Source organism: Rattus norvegicus, chromosome 6 (assembly GCF_021556685.1).
Source record: "Rattus norvegicus strain SHRSP/BbbUtx chromosome 6, alternate assembly SHRSP_T2T, whole genome shotgun sequence".
NCBI lineage: Eukaryota > Metazoa > Chordata > Mammalia > Rodentia > Muridae > Rattus > Rattus norvegicus.
In genome coordinates, this window is record NC_141539.1 from 26,990,373 (window position 1) to 27,011,768 (window position 21,396).

General features: G+C 43.6%; 1 protein-coding gene and 1 long non-coding RNA gene across 5 annotated transcripts in view; one reads left to right on the forward strand and one right to left on the reverse strand.

Moving 5' to 3' along the window:
* Positions 1–1,736: 1,736 nt before the first annotated feature.
* Positions 1,737–17,063, forward strand: LOC148005093 (uncharacterized). Of its 4 annotated transcripts, none has more exons than XR_015622821.1 (4): positions 1,754–2,085; positions 6,744–6,863; positions 15,384–15,514; positions 16,110–17,052. It is a non-coding gene; the product is annotated as an uncharacterized LOC148005093 (long non-coding RNA). The 4 variants fall into 4 exon arrangements; XR_015622818.1 differs by having other exon boundaries at positions 15,384–15,528; positions 15,868–17,047; XR_015622819.1 differs by lacking the exon at positions 6,744–6,863 and having other exon boundaries at positions 1,737–2,085; positions 15,868–17,046.
* Positions 10,317–21,396, reverse strand: part of Birc6 (baculoviral IAP repeat-containing 6) — a 193,582-nt gene continuing 182,502 nt past the window's right edge. The window contains 3 exon segments of the mRNA NM_001170596.4: positions 10,317–11,468; positions 16,824–16,958; positions 17,961–18,149. Coding sequence (NP_001164067.1) covers positions 11,289–11,468; positions 16,824–16,958; positions 17,961–18,149 — 504 coding nt within the window. The 3' untranslated portion in view covers positions 10,317–11,288.

Consider the following 21,396-nt stretch of genomic DNA (forward strand, 5'->3'; position numbering starts at 1 on the left):
TCCGCCTTTCTGCAGTAATGAGGGTTGACCTCAAGGCCTTTCCCATGCTCAGCAAGTGCTCTACTGCCAAGGTACATCCCCAGGCCTAAAAATGACAGTCTGCAAATACTCATAGGAGCCAGAGTGCGGCTTAGTGAGAGATGGCATGTTCAGCAGAAGTAAAGCTCTGAGTCTAACCCACAGATCACCCCTCAGAAAGAATTTAAACACATTAAATAGGAAGCCTGTGTGCTGTGGCAGGAATGGGGATCTAACGTATGTAAAGTGTAACTCCTCACGTCATCAGGAGAGAACATTCCCGCAGCCACACTGGGACTGGTCACACATGTCTGCTGTGTGTTCCCGGTGTCCCTCTCCTAGGTGAAACTAAGGCTCTCCACGCCAAGCTCAAGCCAAATGAGCTGTTATGGAGGACGATTAGGCCATTCCAAGACTATGACAGCTCAACAGCCCGTTCCCCCTTGCGATGATTACAAACGCTGTAACTGTTTCTAGTGGAAAGACTCTAAGGAAAATGTCCCTATGATACAAGCTAAAATACCCAGAGTGATCATCAAAAAAGTATTTATTCATATTGGCTGACACAGTGCATAGGATAGACTAGCCCTGGGGACATTGAAAACGTTTAAGTTTCCTGACACAAGGATTTATGGGTAACAGACTAATGAATAGCATGTGGATCGTAAATAGCCTTCATTCTCCTTTGGGCCAACAAGGAAGGGATCTGGGACATTGCTAACATTTCATACTGTGTCTAAATTTATACCACATAGCAAATTGGCTGTGTAAAGTAGACACAGCAAGTCACCACATCTTGTTTTCTTGATTAAACCTAGATGTTTGCAATGTGTCTTCCTCCTGGTCTCTCAAGATTTTTCTAAATATATCGGTCTGCTTCACGTTTATATTATGTCTGCTATCCAGAATCTTCAGTCCTTCCACACAATTGTCCTGACAGATAAGCCAACAAGTAACCAGCAACAAAGCCAGACTAACTGAGCTATTGTCTATTGAAAGTCAGCTCTCAGTGGTAAGAAGATATCTAAGGTAGAGTCAACAACACGTTTAGAAAACCCTGTCGCCCTTACAGCTTCTGATGTACTTTTGGTGACTAATGTTAGGAAGCAGGAGAGATGGCTCAGCACCTAAGACACATACAGCTCTTGCAGAGGACCTCAGCTCTCTTCCCTGCACCCACACCAGTTTGCTCATAACTGCCACTAACTCCAGTTCTAGTATAATCGATGCCCTCTTCAAGCCTCTGTGGGCATCTATGCTTATGCGTTGCACATGCACAGACACACACACATGATTTAAAATATAAAAATAAAATCTTGTCCGGTTGGTTGTGAGCCTTAGCCTTTAATGGCTGGGCCATCTGTCTGGAACAAAGGTAAAATCTAAAAACCAAAAGAAACATACAGATTAACTTGGGAAAGATCCACTGCTTTGTAGCACAATCACAAGCGTCCCTCAGAACAGGTTTTAGAACTGTTCACTCTATGAGTAATGGCCAGAAGTGAACATTTTTTTGAAGCACATTGCTTAAAATCCAGGACACACTCCCTTGGCTACATGCACTGAATGCCAGCCAGCCAGCCAATCAACAACTTCACCCAATGAAAGCCCTTTTACAGATAAAGCTTAAGTTGAATGCTTATGCCTCTAAATCTACCGGTACTTGAACTCCAAAGCTCACGTATGATTAACAGTATGTTGTGCAAGAGGGGATTGCAACAGACCTGTGTAATTTTCCTTTCCTTCAGTGAGCAATAAATTCAGTTCTCTTTTTTCAGGTTCTAAATAGAGGTCTTGTCATCCTTCGACAATATATCACACAGTGTCGGGCTGGGCGGTGTGATGACTCGCTCTGCAATCCATCAGCTTTTTCTGCTCATACTGCGGAAGGAGGGGTTTGGTGTAACCAGGAAGCTCCACAAGGAGGCCTGGGGCCTCTGCAAACCTGACCAGAACGTTTCCTCAGCCAAAGGGGGAACCTTTCCATTTCCACGGCCATGACTAGCAAGCTCCAACAGGAGAGGGAATGGTCGTTTGAAAGTGCACCAAACAGCGTCAACACAAAAGGTAAGGGGAAAACCCAAGTAATCAAATCCAGCTGTGGCTGATCTTGCTCCAAGAATACAAGTCTTAGCAGCGGGTCAGCTCTTCCCATTTGAAATATCATTTAAGGCCACCATCCTGAGGCCTTATTCTAAAGGCGAAGAAAAGTACAATTTCCGGGGAAAATAACTGAGCAAACAACAGAACTGGAAACCAACACGGCAGGAGACACCAAAGCATCCCTGTTTCTGCCCTGGGTATCAGTAGTCCTCAAACTCCACATATTGTTAGCATCGGAATTAGCATAAGTGGGGCGTGGGAGGGCTAACCCGTGGAATAGTCATGCTGGAAGTTGAGACAGGAGGATTGCTCCAACTCCTGGAATTCAAGACCACATGGGCAACATAGTTGAATAATCAGGGGAATGATGTCATGAGTTCCCACGGTCCCTGAGGATCTGTATGCTGACTGCTGGGGGAGGGAGAGACAGCCACAGGTAAGCTATCTGTGCTTTTATAATTAACCCCAATTAAAGTCACTGGGGCAGGAATGCTAAAAAACAAGAAAGAACTGGGTGGTGGCAGTGCACAACATCAGTCCCTGCAGAGGCAGGCGGGTCTTTGAGTTCCAGGCCAGCCCATGCTACTCAGAGAAACCATGTCTTGAAAAACAAATCAATCAAAATGAATAAGAAAGAAAGGAGGAGGAGGAGGAGGGGAGGAAGAAGAGAAGGAAAAAGAGGAGGAGGAAATAGAGGAGTTGGCAAGAGGGAAAAGGTCACTGGGAGTGGGAGGGAACCAGAGAGGGAGGGTGGCAGGAATGGACAGGTCAAATACTTTATACATAGCTATGAAATATCATAATAAAGCTATACATATATATGTAATATATATGTTATATATACATTTTTTTTAAAAAAATGGGAATTGCCTAAGCAACCACTAAAACTATATGTCTATGCCCTGCATGGTTTTAAGAAATCTGCTTGTTAATGAGTTCCTCAAATGTTCGTCAACACTCTAGAATTTGAGAAGGACAGATACTGACATAGGCCCAGTTTGGCAGAGCCCACGTGGCCTGTTGACCACGGGCAGATCCACTACAGGCTCCTGTTTGTGGCTCCTCTGACAGCGCATCTATGCAAAGTAATCTGTCAGCATCAATACTAGCTCATTAACGTGGCTCATGCCCAAGGGTACATGAAGATCAACAAAGGGATGTGCTGTCTGTCCAGTTTGTACCCTAAGCTAAGCAGGAGGTCCGATTTGCTCAACAAAGGCCTCTACCTTAATTTTTTAAAATTTCCTGACAGAGGATCTGATGCCTCTTCTGAACCCTATGAGTACTGCATGCACAAAACGCACAGACGCACAGGTGCATATATGGGCGAGACGTGACTATGCCTTATCTGAATAAGCAAACTTTGTAACCTCAGCCAACTCTACTGAAAGAAGGATATCGAATCAGATATTTCAATGTCTGTTCATTTAAAGAAGTGCTCCCCCAACCTCCAATCTGAGACAGGGTTTTCAGTCTAGCCCTGGCTGGCCTGGAACTCATTCTATAGACCAGGCGAGGCTCGAACTCAGAGTTCATCTGCCTCTGCCTTCCAAGTGCTAGGATTAAAGGCCTGTGAGCCACCACCACCTGGGTAAGAGGTGCATTTTTAAGTTGAAAGGTTTCCTGTGCTCATGAGAAGTTACTGAGGGCAATATTGGTACTTGTGTCATCCCCTCCCCTCTCCCCTCTCCTCCTATCAGTACGATGGACACTTAAAATTCATTATTGGAAGAGTTCAATTATGTGTAGTGTTTAATTAGGGGCAAGAGAGACAAAGCGTGCTCTTCCCCGTCAGACTGTTTTTAAACATGGAGGATACCTGGATCATGGAGCTGCTAGGTTCGGCCAACAAGCAAACTCATAGATGCCTTGGTGTCAACAGTTTCTGTCTGACTACCATTCAGGACCTGGTATCTGAGTGACTTCACCCATTCTCTGCTTTCCCAACCTCTTAGACTGGGTTAGTTTCATTCCCCTTGCTGTGACAAAACAGGCTTACAAAAGCGATTTAAGGGAGAAAGTTTGTTCGGCTCACAGTTCCAGACTATTATAGCTTCTGGGAAGTCAAGGTGACCACAGACACATTTCCTCCATAGCCAAGAGCAGAGAGAACCAACCACATGAAAACTTATGTGTGCTAACTGGGCTGTGTGTGTGTGTGTGTGTGTGTGTGTGTGTGTGTGTGTGTGTGTGTGGTAGTGGTGGTGGTGGTGGTATCGATACCCACAATGGTCAGGTCTTTTCATCTCCATTAATGTAGTCAAGACTTGACCTTGGGGCAACCAGATCTAGACAATCCCTAGCTGAGCCTCCCTTCCCAGGGATGCTAGATTGTGTCTAGTTGACAATTAAAACCAACTGTCTCTTAACGGTTTCACTAAACAGGAGTGAGCCTATGGCTTCCCACCTTAGGCAGAAGTCAGATTTTCTACAGCTGTGATTTCCCCCTAGCTGCAGAAGGCATGCTTGGGAAATATCTCCCAGCCTCACAACCCCAGGAGAACTTTGAACTCATGCCAATCCATGGAAGATTCCTGAGAACAAAGCTGGTTAAACCAGTTCCATCCCTAAATGATGGATTTAATGGACCTCCACCTTTTCTTAGGCTGGGAAGTTCTGGAAGAGGCAGCTTCATGACATTTTACCAACTAGTCAACACACTGCAAGGCTGGTGACCAGTATCAGGATTAGCAATGAAATGGTCAGAGCAAATTAGGATGCCGTCTTTGGTGAAGATGGGGAGGGGCCAGTCTTTCTTTCTAAATTCCCCCTTTGCTAGATTAGCAAAGAAAGGCCCGACTAAAGGGAAAATAATGCCTCATTAGAGGGCTGTAACTCCTGCTTCAAGGGGGTCGAAAGGTAGGCAGGTGGGGTTTTCCCCACATCAGGATTGGTGTGATGGATCTCAGGCCTGGAAAATACAGTGTGTTTCATTTGTGTGAAGTTTTATTTGCAAATTGTCTGGTCTTGAGAACTTCTATCTTTGAATTTCTAGAGGTGAGGGGAGCAGGAAAGGGACACAGATTGGTTAAAGGAGTGACAGATGCATCATCTAAAGACCGCAAAAGAATACAGAGGTGGGAGGCACTTTGTGGCTGCATTCGCTAGCTTTGTAGATGGCAAAGTGAGAGGGAGTGGGGTAAATCAAAGAGCGCATGTAGAACAATGGCCAAGGGACAGAGGTGGGCAAGGATGATGAGGAAAACCCACAGCTAACCTCTGAACAGACCAGATGACGGAGAGACGAGGAAAGTAGTCATCTGGAGATCCCTACTGCATAAAAGAGCTTATCTTGTGACGATCTGACTCCTGGAAAATAGCCCAGAAAAGCCTACAGCTGTCGTGGTTCTGCTGGCTACTCCCTCCATGGAGAAGTGAATAGTGAATGAAACACAGTGGTGATACTGTATATGCTTCCCACAAACCTGAAGAGGGGCACCTACGACAGGGAAAGAGGCAATACTAACTAAAGCCCGTGGAGCACTGCATGATCACATTCAAGGGCTAATACATGAGAGAGCCAGAGGGAACTGAGTCCAGGACTCAGGCCAGCTTCTACAGCTCGAAGCATCTAAAGAATAGAAGCTGAGAAAGCAAGGCTGACTTCCTTTCCCCCTGGCCTGGATGTCCCACCTATTTGTGCCTCTGTGTTCTTACTATGATCCATGGGGGGATGGGGGATGGGGGTTGAGAGAATCGGAAGCTCAGAAATGGTTCAGTTCGGCTTCACCCAAACCAATGCCAGTTAGTAAGAGCACACGATTCCTTTGCACTAGCAAACTCATCAGAAACATTAAGCAACTAATGCTTTTCACCAAGGAAAAAAGCCAATAGATAATTCCATAAGGTAAAACTCTGATGATAAAATCAAAGCAGAAGTTAAGACTGTCTGGACAAGATACCAACAGATGTGATAAAAATGAACATTCTACTATACTAGCAACCCACACGTATGTTACACACGCTGAGACAGTAAACAAACAGGTAAAGGGTATAAACTTGTAACTGATAGAAGGAAACATATTTCAAGTGGTTCACACACAATGTGGACAAAAGGAAGACTAGAACATGCTAATAATCAAAATTTCAGATTTGACATTTTTAATTTTTATTGTCTGGGTCATGGAGAGAGAGTTCATCACTCAGGTGTATTTGTTGTTCCTAAAGAGCAGGGTTATTTTCAGCATCCTCTTCAGAGAACTCCCAAATGCCTTCAACTACAGCTTCAGGAAATCTGAGGCTCTCTTCTGGCTTTGAAGGCACACCACCATGCCAGACACACACAAACATCTAATAAAAATAAATAAATCTCTAAAAAAATCTTAGTGTTTAAGACCATTCACATTAGCCAGGCATTTTGTGGAAAAATGTGCACAAAATGGCTTGAAAGCTTGGTAACAAAAACCATATATAGAAAAAGTACTAGACATACAAAAAATTTCACATATTTTTTCAGTATTTTCCCAATTTTCCGTGGTATACATTGGAGTTGAGACCAAATGAACCTGAGGCCTTAGTGTGCTCTGTCTCCCAGACTGGCAGGAACATTTGTGTATACTGTAGCATGGCCTAACCATGTAACCACATACCAGAGTTTCTCTCTCTCTCCCTCCCTCTCTCAGGTTTTGACACAGGGTCTCTTGGTGTGACAGCCCTGGCTGTCCTGGATCTCACCCTGTAGACCAGGCTGACCTCAAACTCACAATCTGCCTATCTCTTCCTCCTGAGTGCCGGAACGAAAGGTGAGCCCCCACCCTACCCTCTACCCCCCCCACCCCCGCTCAGAACACTTCATTCTTTTAACATTTAGCTTTGTGCGTGCATTCGTGTGAGGTGCACATGGAGACCAGAGGAGTGTGTCAGGCATACTGGAACTGGGGTTACAGGCGGTTCTGAGCCATCTGACATGGCTGCTGAGAACCAAAGTCATGTCCTCTGGAAGGGGAGCACGTGCTCCAATGAGCCATTTCTTCAGCCCCCTAGAGCAGTGGCTTTCAACCTGTGTGTCAGGATTCCCTGAGTTTGCATATCTATGCATATCAGATGTTTACATTATGATCCACAACAGTAGCAAAATTAGTTATAAAGTAGTAATGAAATAATGAGGTATTAGAGGGTGACAGTATTAGGAAGGTTAAGAACCACAGGTCTAGAGTCTTTTTAATTTGGGCAAACCATAAAGTATGGTAAAACAATGTATCTGTAGAAATCTAGCAGTTAACATCGGCTGAGCTGGAGAGATGGCTCAGTGGTTAAGAGCACTAAATGCTCTTCCAGAGGTCCTGAGTTCAATCCCAGGAACCACATGGTGGCTTATAACTATCTGTAATAAGACTTGATGCCCTCTTCTGGTGTGTCTGAAAAGTTACAATGTACTCATATAAATAAATCTTTAAAAGAAAATGTAACCAAAAAAAGAAAAAAAAAAGTTAACATGGGCTCAAGAATAGACCGAGCCCCAGACAGAACAAGCTCTAAGTGAATGGGCATTATCCAAACCATGGTTCACAGATCACTGCCAACTGTGGTGACCTAAGCACACAAGGTGAGTTTGTACACAATACTACTTTGTTTAATTTGTGGGTGGCAGTGCTGAATGAACCTTGTATATTCCCTCTACCATTGCCACTACCCATATCTTCCTGCCTCTTAAAAAGAATTAGCCTAACAAAAGAGAGATATAGCCAAAAACTTTGGGTCATTACCACAGACCAGATGAGGCACATTAACTAGAATATCTTACCTCAGTTAATCTTTTTTTTTTTTTCCGGAGCTGGGGACCGAACCCAGGGCCTTGTGCTTGCTAGGCAAGCGCTCTACCACTGAGCTAAATCTCCAACCCTACCTCAGTTAATCTTATCTGACATAAACTAACCTATTAGATAACAATGACTAAAAAAATATTTATTTTCTGTATTAGTCTGGTGGAAGATTTTGATTTTAATGCTAGAAAAATTTTATTTTCTTGGTACTTCATATTTTAATTTATATGTATATATGTTAGCCTGCACGTAAGTATATACCCCTTGTATGCCTGTGGATGCCAGAAGAGAGGGCTGGATCCCCCTGGAACTGGAGTTAAGAGATGGTTGTGAGCCACCAGGTAGGTGCTGAGAGTCAAACCCTGGTCCTCTCTGCAAGAGCGACAAGTGTTAAGCACTCTACTGTTTCAAGCCCCTAGAGAGGGGCTGTAAATAGTTTAAAGCAAAACAAGACAAGGCATTTTCAAGCCTCTTTGTTGTAGGCAACTGCTCCTTAACAGACTTTTTCTTGCCTTTAAAAATTATGAAGAACAAAGTCTTCCCTTGGAACTCACTGGTAGAGCCCTGGCTCAGAATGGGCGCCATAGTAGACGACACTCAACAGGAACCTAATGGTCTGTTGTTTTGCTTGGTCCCCCTACTCAGTTTCTCAAATATGTGTCTTTCTCCAAGCTCTGTCAAGCACCTCCTCCCACCAACCCTCTGTGCCTGAGGTGATAATCTACCACACGGACTCTGGAGCCACAGCAGTAGGCAAAATGCTAGGACCCGGCTTCCCCAGTCAAAGCTGCCCCAGAGCTTTCCAAATTCTTCAGGATGCTGAACAGCCAGACAGCAATGGGTCTGCCACACCCATCTTCTTTATCAGCACTCCTTAGTCTTCTAGGAAGCCCTTCCTGCTTATATCACTCCGATTCCCATCAGTATTAGTTCTATACACCTCTCCCCCATGCTCCCAACAGGTCCTTGTAAATAACTCTCAGAAGAACTTACCACAAATGCATGTCTTCATGCCTGTTCTTCACTACTTTGAGTACAGGGACCTAACACAAAGTGAACACTTAAATGTTGCTGGGCGGGTCTGGATCTCCACACACACTATCTCAATGCTTTCCCACTTCTAACAATGAGGGGTGATGAAAGAAATGGACTTGACAATAGCTTTTATCATTCATATGAAATTAGAATGGGATCCTAACCAAAGGAAACACACGCGCACTCACATTTTTACTTTTTGTGTAAACCACGTGCACACACTGTGAGGAGGTCAGAGGCAGTTCCCTCCGTTCCCACCCCCGCGCCCCTCTCATGTCAGGGTTTCTCTGTGTAGCCCTGGCTGTCCCAGAACTCACTAAGTAGACCACGCTGGTCAGCCTCTGCCTCCGCCTCCGGAGTGCTGGAAATAGAGGCGTGCCACCATCATCACTACCTCTTTTTCAGTCAGGATCTTACTCTGTTCGGGCAGCTTTGTCATATACACCAGGCTGGCCAACCTGCCACCTTCTGGTGACTCTGGTCTTCACCTCCCATCTCGCCATAGGAGTCTGACTATGAAAGATGCAGGCCACTGTATCCAGCTTTGTTTGGAGATTGTTCTAATCACTTTTATCGATTTGTGTGAGGTGGGGGGTGTGAGTGGAGGAAAGAGAATAACATGGATGAATTGGTCTTCAGGCATAGACACAGTGGTACTGTCCACTCAGTCCTTTGACTTGTAAGGGCTCCTGGGATCTGAACCGATTGTCAGCCAAGCTCAGCAACTGCTTTCCAGGCACTGAGCCACCTCCAATCGCTTTCCCCCCTACGGCTGATAGCTCTGCTGTAGACTCTATCTAGCATGGCTGATACCACATGAGGCCTTTCTTGTCGCCCACTTCATTTACCACCGTCTTGCCACTTAGGTGCGGCTTAACTACACAGTGTATTTTAAACTGTGTTTTAGACACACTCTGCTCAGCCGCCTTCTGCCCATGTTTAAAGAGTTCAGGGCCTCATACATGAAGGGGCAGCATGCTTCTTAACTCCGTTTTCCATTTTTCTTTACATCCTCCATATTTAAAACTGTGATTCTTTCTCCCGACCCAGTTTTTGAGGCAGGGTCTCAGACGGTATTCTGAGTAAACGCTGTACCTCAGGTGTGTGAGGAACTGTGCCAGGCTGCCATCCATCATCAACAGTCACGTCAGCTCTTCTTTCTTTCTCTGCTTTTTTCAGCCAGGGTCTTTCTACATAGCCCTGGCTGTGGTGGAACTCGAAGTGTAAAGATAAGAATGTCCCTTCTGAGACTAAACTGTGCCATTACGCCTAGCTTTCAGCTTCCTTTATGATAACTAGTCTTACAAAAACATCCTTGTTCCCCCATGCTCAAATCTCAAAAAGTTTTTCTGTAGAAATACCACTGCACACCATGGCAACTATTTTAGAAACAAGACATACTAATTCACCTAAGTTTTTATTTATTGGCTCTAGGAAGAGTTTGCATGAAAATGAGCCTGTGTGGCAGGTACAGAGCGGACTGTGACAGCACCAGAGAGGCCCAGCCTCTCTCCGACAGAGCCTCGTGTTGATACATACATGTGACTACTTCAGGAACAAAACCACACAGTCCAGGAAAAAGAGGAGCCCTTGAGGAAAACAGTTTAAATCGACTTTTTCAATTGACCATAACTTTTCATATAATAAATTCAAATAATGGATACATTCAGAGGCCCAAATGTTTGGCATAGAATAAAATCATGTTCATTTATTTTTTTTCTGCATCTTAGAAGGCATAAAATTAAATATGTTGAATGTAATAAATTCATCCATACAAGTGCAAGTCTCCAGCTATAGTGCATTTTATGGCAGATTTATTACTTAAAAATGTACCAGTAAATCAAAAAAGAGGGGCTATGTCTGTTTAACTTTTATTAAAGTGTATGTAGGAAGTCTTCAGAAATCAAATATGAGCATGAAGATATGGCCAAACATAAAATCTATCAAATTCAGTGAAAAGTTGCTGACTTTAAATAGTAGTTGTAAGAATGACCAATATATATTCTTTGTTAACAACCTCTCACTCTACAGTAAAAAAAAAAAAAAAAAAAAAAGATAAACATTCAGTAAACATTCTTTCCTAAGGTAGTTTCCCTTATAGATCAGTGATTTATCCATTTCTTTGTATACACAAATTTGTTGAACATACCAATCAGTGGTTCTCACAATTGAAAAATAAAAGCACAAAAAAGTTTACACTCTTGTACAGGTAAATCAAAGATCACCTTGAATTAAACTGGATCTCCTTAAGGGCATAGTATAGTTTCAGTTTCATTACCTATTACATAATTAGTTTCTTACATACAAATATTGACATATTTGGCTTGTGCTTCGAAGCCTGTGTGTCTACGAAATCCACATCAATGCAGCTCATAATTGGAAGTCACTGGGGATGTCTTTGCTGCTGCTGGGTTTGACATGGTCGTGTGTTAGAGTCTCTTCAGCACCCGCTGTGGCCCTGCACACGGGTGAGGCATCTTCAATGTCTGGATCTAAGCCTTGAGGGCAAGGAAGTTTCAGTAGCTCTTCTCGGAGCTGAGCAGTGTGGCGCTGGGTAGAGAAAATTGCTAATATCAGAAATGTGAATTCTGTGATTTTAGCATATCATCAGGACAATTTGGTTTTAACATACTTCAGTACCAAGTGTACAAATATTTACTATCTTCTCAGAGACAGTATGTCACACATTTAAAACACACAGGAAACAAAACTCTCAAGAATCCCCAAACTAGGGGCTGAAGAGATGGCTCAGAGGTTAAGAGCACTGGCTGCTTTCATGAGGACCCAGGTTCAATTCCAGGCACTGACACAGCAGTTCACATCTGTCTGTAACTCAAATTCCAGGACTTGTGACATCCCTGTACGCATACACATGCAGTTGAAATTCCTAAACTCAAAAATTAATTCCAGATGTTGAAAAACTCAGAGTACCATTCTATATCGGGTCAAAAGAATAAACCCCACCTCCTCAAAAACATAGGATAGTTCTACAGAACCTGCATGCGCCTTGACCTGGCCACAGGACCAGCATCACCAATGACTTACAAACATCAGCAGTCTGACATATGCATTCTGTTAAAGACAGCAATTCCTTGTGTTGTCACAGATGCTAACTCTGAGAAGTACAGTGCACAAATTAAAATACACCCAGACTGGGAATTCATCAGAACAGTACAGCACTTGTCTGGCATGTGCAAGGCTTCGGGTTCTGACTGTTAGCACTTGAGGGGTGGGATGGGGGAAGATACTACACACCACATAATACACAACCACTAGACAAAAACATAACTACAAAATATAAACTACAAAATACAGTCCACATATACGTTGTTATTTTTGCAAATGGAAACAAGCCTGTTTCAATACCAGGGCCCTCTGTAAACTGCAAAGTTTCTACATTGTTTCACTGGAAGAAACATGAGAAATAATTTTATCATTCAGATTTTAAAATTTTAAACACATTAAAAAAATCTCAAGACTAAATAATTGTGTTATCACATCTTAGTGTAGAATATAAGATGCTAAGAGTGATTGGATGCTTATGAATGAAAATAGCACATTGAAGTCTTTCAAAAGAAAACAGTTTATGATGAATAGAAGAGGAAACTAGCTGATTTTGAAAATTAAGTAACTTAAAAACATTGATTGCAGGAGTTTAATTGTATAGGCAGGCCTATGCAGGTGAGAAGACTTAAAGACAATTTGCAGCAGTCAGTCTTTTCCTTTTCCTTTGTGGGTCTCAGGGATCAAACTCAAGTCATCAGGCATGGTGGCAAATGCCTTTACTCACTGAGGAATCTGGATGCCCCACTAAGCGGTTTTCACAGAACAATCTTTACACATAAAAGATGCTCTGGAGCAGGCCGACAGGAACCGGATGTAGCTCTCTCCTGAGAGACACAGCCAGAATACAGCAAATACATAGGCAAATGCCAGCAGCAAACCACTGAACTGAGAACAGGATCCCCGTTGAAGGAATCAGAGAAAGAACTGGAAGAGCTTGAAGGGGCTCGAGACCCCATATGTACAACAATGCCAAGCAACCAGAGCTTCCAGGGACTAAGCCACTACCTAAAGACTATACATGGACTGACCCTGGACTCTGACCTCATAGGTAGCAATGAATAGCCTAGTAAGAGCACCAGTGGAAGGGGAAGCCCTTGGTCCTGCCAAGACTGAACCCCCAGTGAACGTGATTGTTGCGGGGAGGGTGGTAATGGGGGGAGGATGGGGAGGGAAAGCCCATATAGAAGGGGAGGGGAAGGGGTTAGGGGGATGTTGGCCCGGAAACCGGGAAAGGGAATTACAATCGAAATGTAAATAAGAAATACTCAAGTTAATAAAGATTAAAAAAAATGCTCTGGAAATCACTAACAAAGCAAGGGAAGGAGCACAATAAAGACCTGTAGCTTGTGTGAAGCCTGAGTCCTAGTGGGAGGTATAAAGGCTAGAAGACCGAGAAAGGCTGAGCCAATCAAACACTATCAGCACTTACACGGGTTTAAAGCATAATGCCACAGTTGAAACGGAAAAACCCCAGCACCAGTTTCCTTTCCACTGTGATAAAAACACTGACTAAGGAAGGAGAAAAACATCTCACTATTATGAGGACTTGGACTTAAGAGGGGTGGGATACTATAAATCTTATTGGGAACTCAAGCTGTTATATTTCCTTCCTTGACTTAGCCTTCTTCAGCAAAAATGTATTTGAAAGAATAAAAATCTTCACCAGTTTGGAAATAAAGGATTTCTAAGTCAGAGTGACAGAAAAATAACACAGTAGCTTGGTATGGTAGCTCATGTCTCTTAAGTCCAGCACTGGGGAGACAGAGGAAGGCAGAGCTGAGTTTGAGGGCATCCTAGAGTACACAGTTAGATTCAGGGCAGCCACGAGTACAGAGTGAGATCCTGTCTCACAAACAAAAAGGAAAAAACAACCCTTCAAAATAATACAGTAAGATAATTTCAGGTAGTAGCCCATGCTGAAGGGACAGAGCAGAGAAGCAGCACAGCTGGCCTGCGGGTGTAAGCGTGCTTGTAAGCACAGTTGCAGCTGAGCGCCATCCAAAGAGTAGCACGCTGGGGTGCACCAGGAAGAAGGGAAGGAGTACGGGGTGCACGCTGATGATAAGCGGCCTCTTCTGAGGATGAGACTGAAGGGTCTCCCACTAAACATATCAACTAAATGAAGGGAGTTAAGCAATATCGACATATGAGAGAAAAGGGAGATCTGGAATTAAGTATAGAAAGCTGGAGGAATCTGTGTGAAGGAAGGTATACTCCCACTCTTGATGTTTAATGAGGGCATCTAGGCGAAACCATTAGTAAGTAACACGTCAGGAGATGCTAACGGAAACACGTTTTTAGAATCACATTTTAATTGATTTTATTTTCTGTCAACTTCATCCATGTATGCGTTCGATTGCTCTCTCCACCCCTCCCTCTTGTCCCTATCAAACCTGCCTCATCCCTACCAGTCCCTTCTTCAAATCCACGACTTTTAGTTTTGTTTTATGAATTACCTTTAAAGAGTAAATGTCCAGCATTTCAAGCCCAAAGGCATAAGAGAAAGGGAGGCTAAAATCATTTGGATCTCAGAAAAAAGAGAATAAACAAGGAACAGGGAAGGGGACAGCTATGATGGACAGAAGTGAACAGAAGGGGACATTAACAAGTGGTGGGTGTGCTCGTGAGTAACCTCAGTGTGTCAGAGGTCAGGGGAGACTTCCAGCAGTGAGCCTGGAGCTGAACTGTCAATGGAGATGAGCTAGCAGGCAGGGTGGAAAGAGACAGAAGAGCATAGATCAAGCAAAGCGTTCTAACCTTAGAGAGCTGCTTCACTAGCCAAGGGTAGTCTTGAATTCTGTACAGAGATGCACAGTGCTGGGACACCGGACATATACTACCTACCAATCATGGTTCTAAAGTCTTCATAATGTAAAAACTTCAACTGTATATAAAAGTAGACAGAACAGAAAAATAAAGGCATATGTATCCATAGCTTCAAAAATGACAAATTCCTGGCCAGCCTGACCTCATCTATTCATTTTTATTCTTATTTGGAAGCAAATCCCAGATATCATACGATTTGTCATTCATAAATATTTCTGTACTGGAAAAATAAAAAGAGAAATCACACCTGAAAAACTAGCACTCCTCTTATGAGCTATGTATCTGTTTTGAGAGAGGGTCTTAGAACCCACCCCTGACAAGTACTGGGATCAAAGGTGTGTGCCACCACAACTGACCACCTCCAGCTTTTCAAGGAGGACTGGAAAACAAAGAGGAAAGGAGCCAGGAGGGACGGAAAATACTGCACACACGGAAGGCGGATATCTGGCAGAGAAGGAAAGGACCAAAGAATAAAATGATTATTTGGAAGCAGCAAAATGGGTGGCTGTACAAAGAATGATTCCCATGTGTGAAAAAATTCTGCAAAGCCATTGTATCCTCCATTTCCACCAGGGAATGCTCAAGTAAAAACTGCCTGCCTCCCACAAAGCTGGCTGACCTCACAGTGGCCATTCCCACCGGCTATTAGAGGCTTCCATCTTGTACCTTCTTCATACCAATACCAAGAAATAAAGTTACGTAAGGTAAGAGGCATAAGGTAAGGCTTAAAGATTAAAGACAAAATTCATGTGGACAATCTCTAGGATGTACCAGAAACCTGGGATAAAGAGAGGCCCCAGAGGGTTTACAGGGGAAACTCCTAGCAGTAGGGGACATGGATCCTGAAGTGGCTGCTTCCTGTAGCCAGGCAGGACTCCCAGCAGAAGGATAAGGACAGCAACCCACCCACAAAGCCTTCAAATGTGTCCGCCTGCAAGACGTGCAGGGACAAAGATAAAGCAGTTTGAAGGGATGGCCAGCCATGACTGCTCCAAATTGAGACCCATCCCAAGGGCAAGAACCAATCCCTGACACTAATTTTTTTTTTTTTTTTTAGATTTATTTTATGTACGTGAGTACACTGTCGCTGCCTTCAGACACACCAGAAGAGGGCATCAGATCCCGTTACAGATGGTTGTGAGCCACTATGTGGTTGCTGGGAACTGAACTCAGGTCCTCTGGAAGAGCAGCCGGCGCTCTTAACCCCTGAGCCATCCCTCCAGCCCAATCTCTGACACTATTAATGATACTCCATTACACTTATAGACAGGAACCTAATAAATCTGTTCTCTGTCTCAGCAGCCAATGGAAAGAGATTCAGAGTCACACCCAAATATTAGATGGAGCTTGGAAGTCTTACAGAGGAGTTGGGAGAAAGATTGAGAGACCTGAAGAGGACAGGAACCCCACAGGAAGACCTACAGAGTCAACTAACCTGGACCCCAGAGGGGCTCCCAGAGACTGAATCACCAACTACAGGCTGGACCTAGGCCCTTTGCACACATGTAGTTGATAAGCAGCTTAGTCTTCATGTGGGTCCCTCAAACAACTGGAGCAGGGGTTGTCCCTGAACCTGTTGCCTACCTGCCTGCCTGTGGATTCCACATCCCTACATAGACAGTTTTGTCTGGCTTCAGTTCGAGTAGATGTGCCTAGTCCTGCAGCAACTTGATGTGTGTGGTTGAGGGGTTGATACCCAGAGGGCCCTTCCCTTTCCAAGGAGAATGGGGGAGGACTTATATGAGGGAGCACTGGGAGGAGACGAAGGGCTGATATTGGGTTGTAAAGTGACTAAATAAATAAATTAAAACAAAACTAAACTAAACAAAACACATGGACCCAATACCCCGCCAACCCCCAACCCCGTCACATCTTTGGGCTCAAGACCTGTAGCCCCTTTTAATTTGAAGAATTTCTAGTTCCCTGTGAAAGCTATTGCACCTATCTGTACACTTTCTGTAACAGTTTTCTTCTCTGTGAATACCCGAGTCAGTGAATGCACAACTAGCTCACCTTGAGAGCTGCTGCGTGGTGCGACATGGTCCTGCCCACCCGCTTGTCACTGCTGTACTGCTGAATGTCTGCAATCCACTCCTCACACTGGGCCATGACCTCAACTCTCTTCAAGTAGAAGTGCTTGTGTATGACCTTGGAGATAAAAACAGTCCAACAGAGCATGTCTACACACCAGAATGTCAGTTTACAGCATCACTAAAATAAACATTTTAGACACTGCAACGTTTATCTGTCCAGAAAATCTGGTTTCATGTGTTCTACGTCATTACAAACCAGGCTCAGGACATCGGCTGGCACACACTGAAATACTCAGTTCTATGGTGGCAAAGAATACTCAACACTGCTCAGATACTGAGTAATCCCATCTAAATGGCACAGGACAAACATAAGGCAAAATAAAACAAGTGGAAATAAATCAGCAAGAAAAAAATGATCTTCAACACACTGGCAGCAGAAGCACTTCTGTTTAGAAGAGAACTCAGGGATGAGGGAGGCTCGGAGTGTAGAGCTTCTACACAAGGTCTGTGCTTAGTTCCCATCTCCCATGTCAGGAGGCTCACAACCATCTGCCTGGTCAGGATCCAAGGGGTCTAATGGCTTCTCTAGCCATTTGAACTCATGTGCATATACATCCCACCTCACCCACACAAAAATAAAAAACAAAACAACAAAAACAAACAAAACAAAAAAAACCCAAAAATCTTTAAAAGAGATTTTATAGATAGCTAAGTAATTTTTTTAATTTACAAATTACATTCATTTATTTATTGGCATGTAAGCCACAGCACACATAGAGAGAGGTCAAGGCATTAGTTTTCCTTCTAGCATGTAGGTGGTTTCAGGAATCCAACTCAGGTGGGTAGGCTTGGCAGAAAGGGCCTTTACCCACTGAACCAGTACTAAGTATCTACTCACCAAATGTGTGCCTGCACACAACGCCAAGGTAACACTTACATAAAAAGGTCCCAAGATACAGTGCGCTGTCTTTCAGGATATACGGTTTTAAACCTTATTAATTACACTTTGTTATTAATGACTTTAGGGTTAACTGGTAGTTTCATGAAGCAAGCTTAGTATATAATACTAACAACCGATCCTGAAATGTCTAGAAGTACTTAACTCTACCCAACATACTTCTTTAAAGCACGGTGAAGGGTTTCTGATTTGTTCTAGCATTGCCCATTTAACCGTTGCTTGTCGGATGTTTCCATCGTATTCTCGAGAGCTCTGTGTGCCACTGGGAGTGCCTCTAGACCGTTCATATCCTGGTTCATTGAAGTAAGGCTCAGCTACTAATATAAGGGACTGGACAGAAACCAACACCTGAGGAACAGACAAAAGTCAAAAAGTTATTAAGAGACAGTTTCACCACAAACAAACTGCTATGCTGTGTCATCTCCAAGGAGTCTCTATAAGCATGTTTCCACATGTTTCTGGCATAAAACAAAACAGACATTCTTTTGGGGGCTGGAGAGAGCAGCTCTTTCTTTTAGAGGGCCCATGTTTGATTCTTAGCATATGTATGTGGTGGACATACAAACACAGAGGCAAAAACAACCATACACATTATTTCGGTTGAGTCATGAATATTAGGATAAGCTCAAGGCCAACCTAGACTACAAAGTGAATTCTAGGACGGTGTGAGTTAAAGCACAATACCCTCTCTTAAAAATAATAGACAAACAAAAAGCTGTACAAAGTTAAGTTAGCCACACCATAATCTCATCCACCCACCCATCCATCCACCCATCCATCCACCCATCCATCCACCCACCCATCCATCCACCCACCCACCCACCACCCATCCATCCACCCACCCACCCATCCATCCATCCATCCACCCATCCACCCACCCACCCACCACCCACCCATCCATCCATCCATCTACCCACCACCCACCCATCCATCCATCCATCCACCCACCCACCCACCCATCCATCCACCCACCCATCCATCCATCCACCCACCCATCCATCCACCCACCCACCCACCCACCCACCCATCCATCCACCCACCCATCCACCCACCCACCCATCCATCCATCCATCCATCCATCCATCCACCCACCCATCCATCCACCCACCCATCCATCCATCCATCCATCCACCCACCCACCCACCCATCCATCCATCCATCCATCCATCCGTCTCTCTGTGTTGCCCTAGCTGGCCTGGAATTAGCTACGTAGACCACTGATGTTCTGTTCAGGAACTTGTTTCCTGTACCAAAGCGTTCAAGGATATTTCCCACTTTCTCTTCTGTAATATTTAGTGTATCTGGTTTTATGTTGTGGTCCTTGATCCACTTTTCAATGAAGGAGTTATTTTCTTCTATTTCAAATCTGAGACTCCTCAGAGAGCTTTTAAACCATCGTTAGTTCTATCATTTGCTGTTTTAAAATATTTTTCCTCTTCCCCTTACACAAATAGGATATATTACTCAAGTTCTACAAAAGCAGAGAAGATTAAGTCAAATTCTTATCACAAACCTACAATTTAAAACCCAACCTATTTTGAGAAAAAAAAATCACTTTTAGATGAGATGTAGTCTCAAATTATAAGTTCAAAAGTACTTTCAGCCAGGAACAGTGCATGCCTTTAGCTCCAACACCCAAGAGGAGGGGAAGGAGGGAGGACATCCGAGTTTCAGGCCATCCAGTGTGACTAAGTGTGACCTAGTCTCAAAAAAACTGAAACCGAAACCAAAACATTAAAAAAAAAAAAAAAAAAGCTTAAAATTTTAACCCAGAATTGTGCCTATGGACAAAGAGTGGAGCAGAAACTGAAGGAAAGGCCACGCAGAGACTGCCCCACCTGGGGATCCATCCCATATGCAGCCACCAAACCCAGACACTATTGCTGATGCCAAGAGCCTGGTATATTGTCTCCTGAGAGGCTCTGTCAGAGCCAGACCAATATGGATGCTCACAGTCAACCATCAGACTGAGAACAGGGAGGATTGCAACCCCATAAGAAAACAGTATAAACTAACCAAACCACCTAGAGCTCCCAGGAACCACCAACCAAAGAGTATACAGGTCAGGGCTTGCTTGCTCTCCCAGCAGCTCCACCTGTGGCTCTGGCTTTATGGTGGGTTGTAGTTGCTGTGGCAGGCTGTCTGTCCTGCCGCACTTTCTGGTCTTCCTGCGTAGAGGTTTAAAGACCTTCTGCCCCTGGGTGGGGTGAGGTGGGGGTGGGGGCGCATGGGGAAGCTGGCCCTTCAGGAGGGCTTCCTGGTTTCCTCCTTGCCTGACTCCCTCAGACTTAACAAATGGCCTGGAGAGGTAGATGTTTTGGTTCAAACTGTAATCCCAGCACATGAGAGGCACAGGCAGAAAGATCTCTATGAGCCTAAGGACAGCCAGAGCTCAAAACAAAAACTAAGTAGAACCAAGTATGATGGCACATTCCAACATTTGAGAGATGGATCAAGAGTTCAAAATTGGGGCCGGAGAGATGGCTCAGAAGTTAAAAGACTGCTCTTCCATAGGTCCTGAGTTCAATTCTCAGTAAGCACACGGTAGCTCACAACCACCTGAAATGGAATCTGATGCCCTCTTCTGGTGTGTACAAACAAACAAACAAATATTTAAAAAAAGAAAGAAAGAAAGAAAGAAAAAAAAAAAGAGTACCTATGGTTCCAGCCTCCAGCTGCATAAGTAGCAGTGGATGGCCTTATCTGGCATCAAGGGGAAGCCCTTGGTCCTGTGGAGGTCCAGAGTAGGGGGATACTAGGGCAGTGAGGCTGGAATGGATGGGTGGGTGGGGGAGCACCCTTATAGAGGCAGGGGGGATAGGACAGGGGGTTTGTAGAGGGGAATCCAGGAAGGGGAATAACATTTGAAATGTAAATAAATAAAATAAACCAATAAAAAAAATCTTCAAATTTCCTAGTTTATTCAGGTTAAACCAGATAAATCCTCTAAAGGAAATTTACTTCACATCTCTTATCTAACACAAACTAGCATTAAAGAAAATAATCTTCTAGGATAGGTCAACTTTAAGTAGGCTTATCTGGTGAAAGTTTCTGATTATCTTCTTTAAGCACCAAATTGTACATGTGAGTTCAAGCTAATACATAACAACCATAACTGAGCACTGTATCTCTTCTTCCTAAATGAACAAGCACTCTAGTGAACATACTCTGGGTATGCTTACTACTCTGCCTGTAGCTGAAGGTCTGAGTTATTTATTATAAAATAAAAACATGAGCAGAAATGAGGTATTATGCACTCACTAACTTACAGAAATGCAACTTTGAAGACTTAAATCTTATTTATCAAATGATCTGATAATAGAAGCTATAATTCTTAAACTTTATGAATTCCAGGACATTAATTTTGAGCATCAGTTAAGTAAAAATTCTAACAAGTACCACATCATACATGACATGTACTAAATTTTACTCATAGGACACGAGACAGATCTAAATCACCTTCCTGCAGCATACTGCACTTTAAGAACTTAGGGAACAACTTGGTCTTGACAAGACTGCTTATCTTACATGATAACTTGAAACTTAAACTATTATTACTATTTCCTGTCTTTCAAACAGTTTTCTATGCTTATTT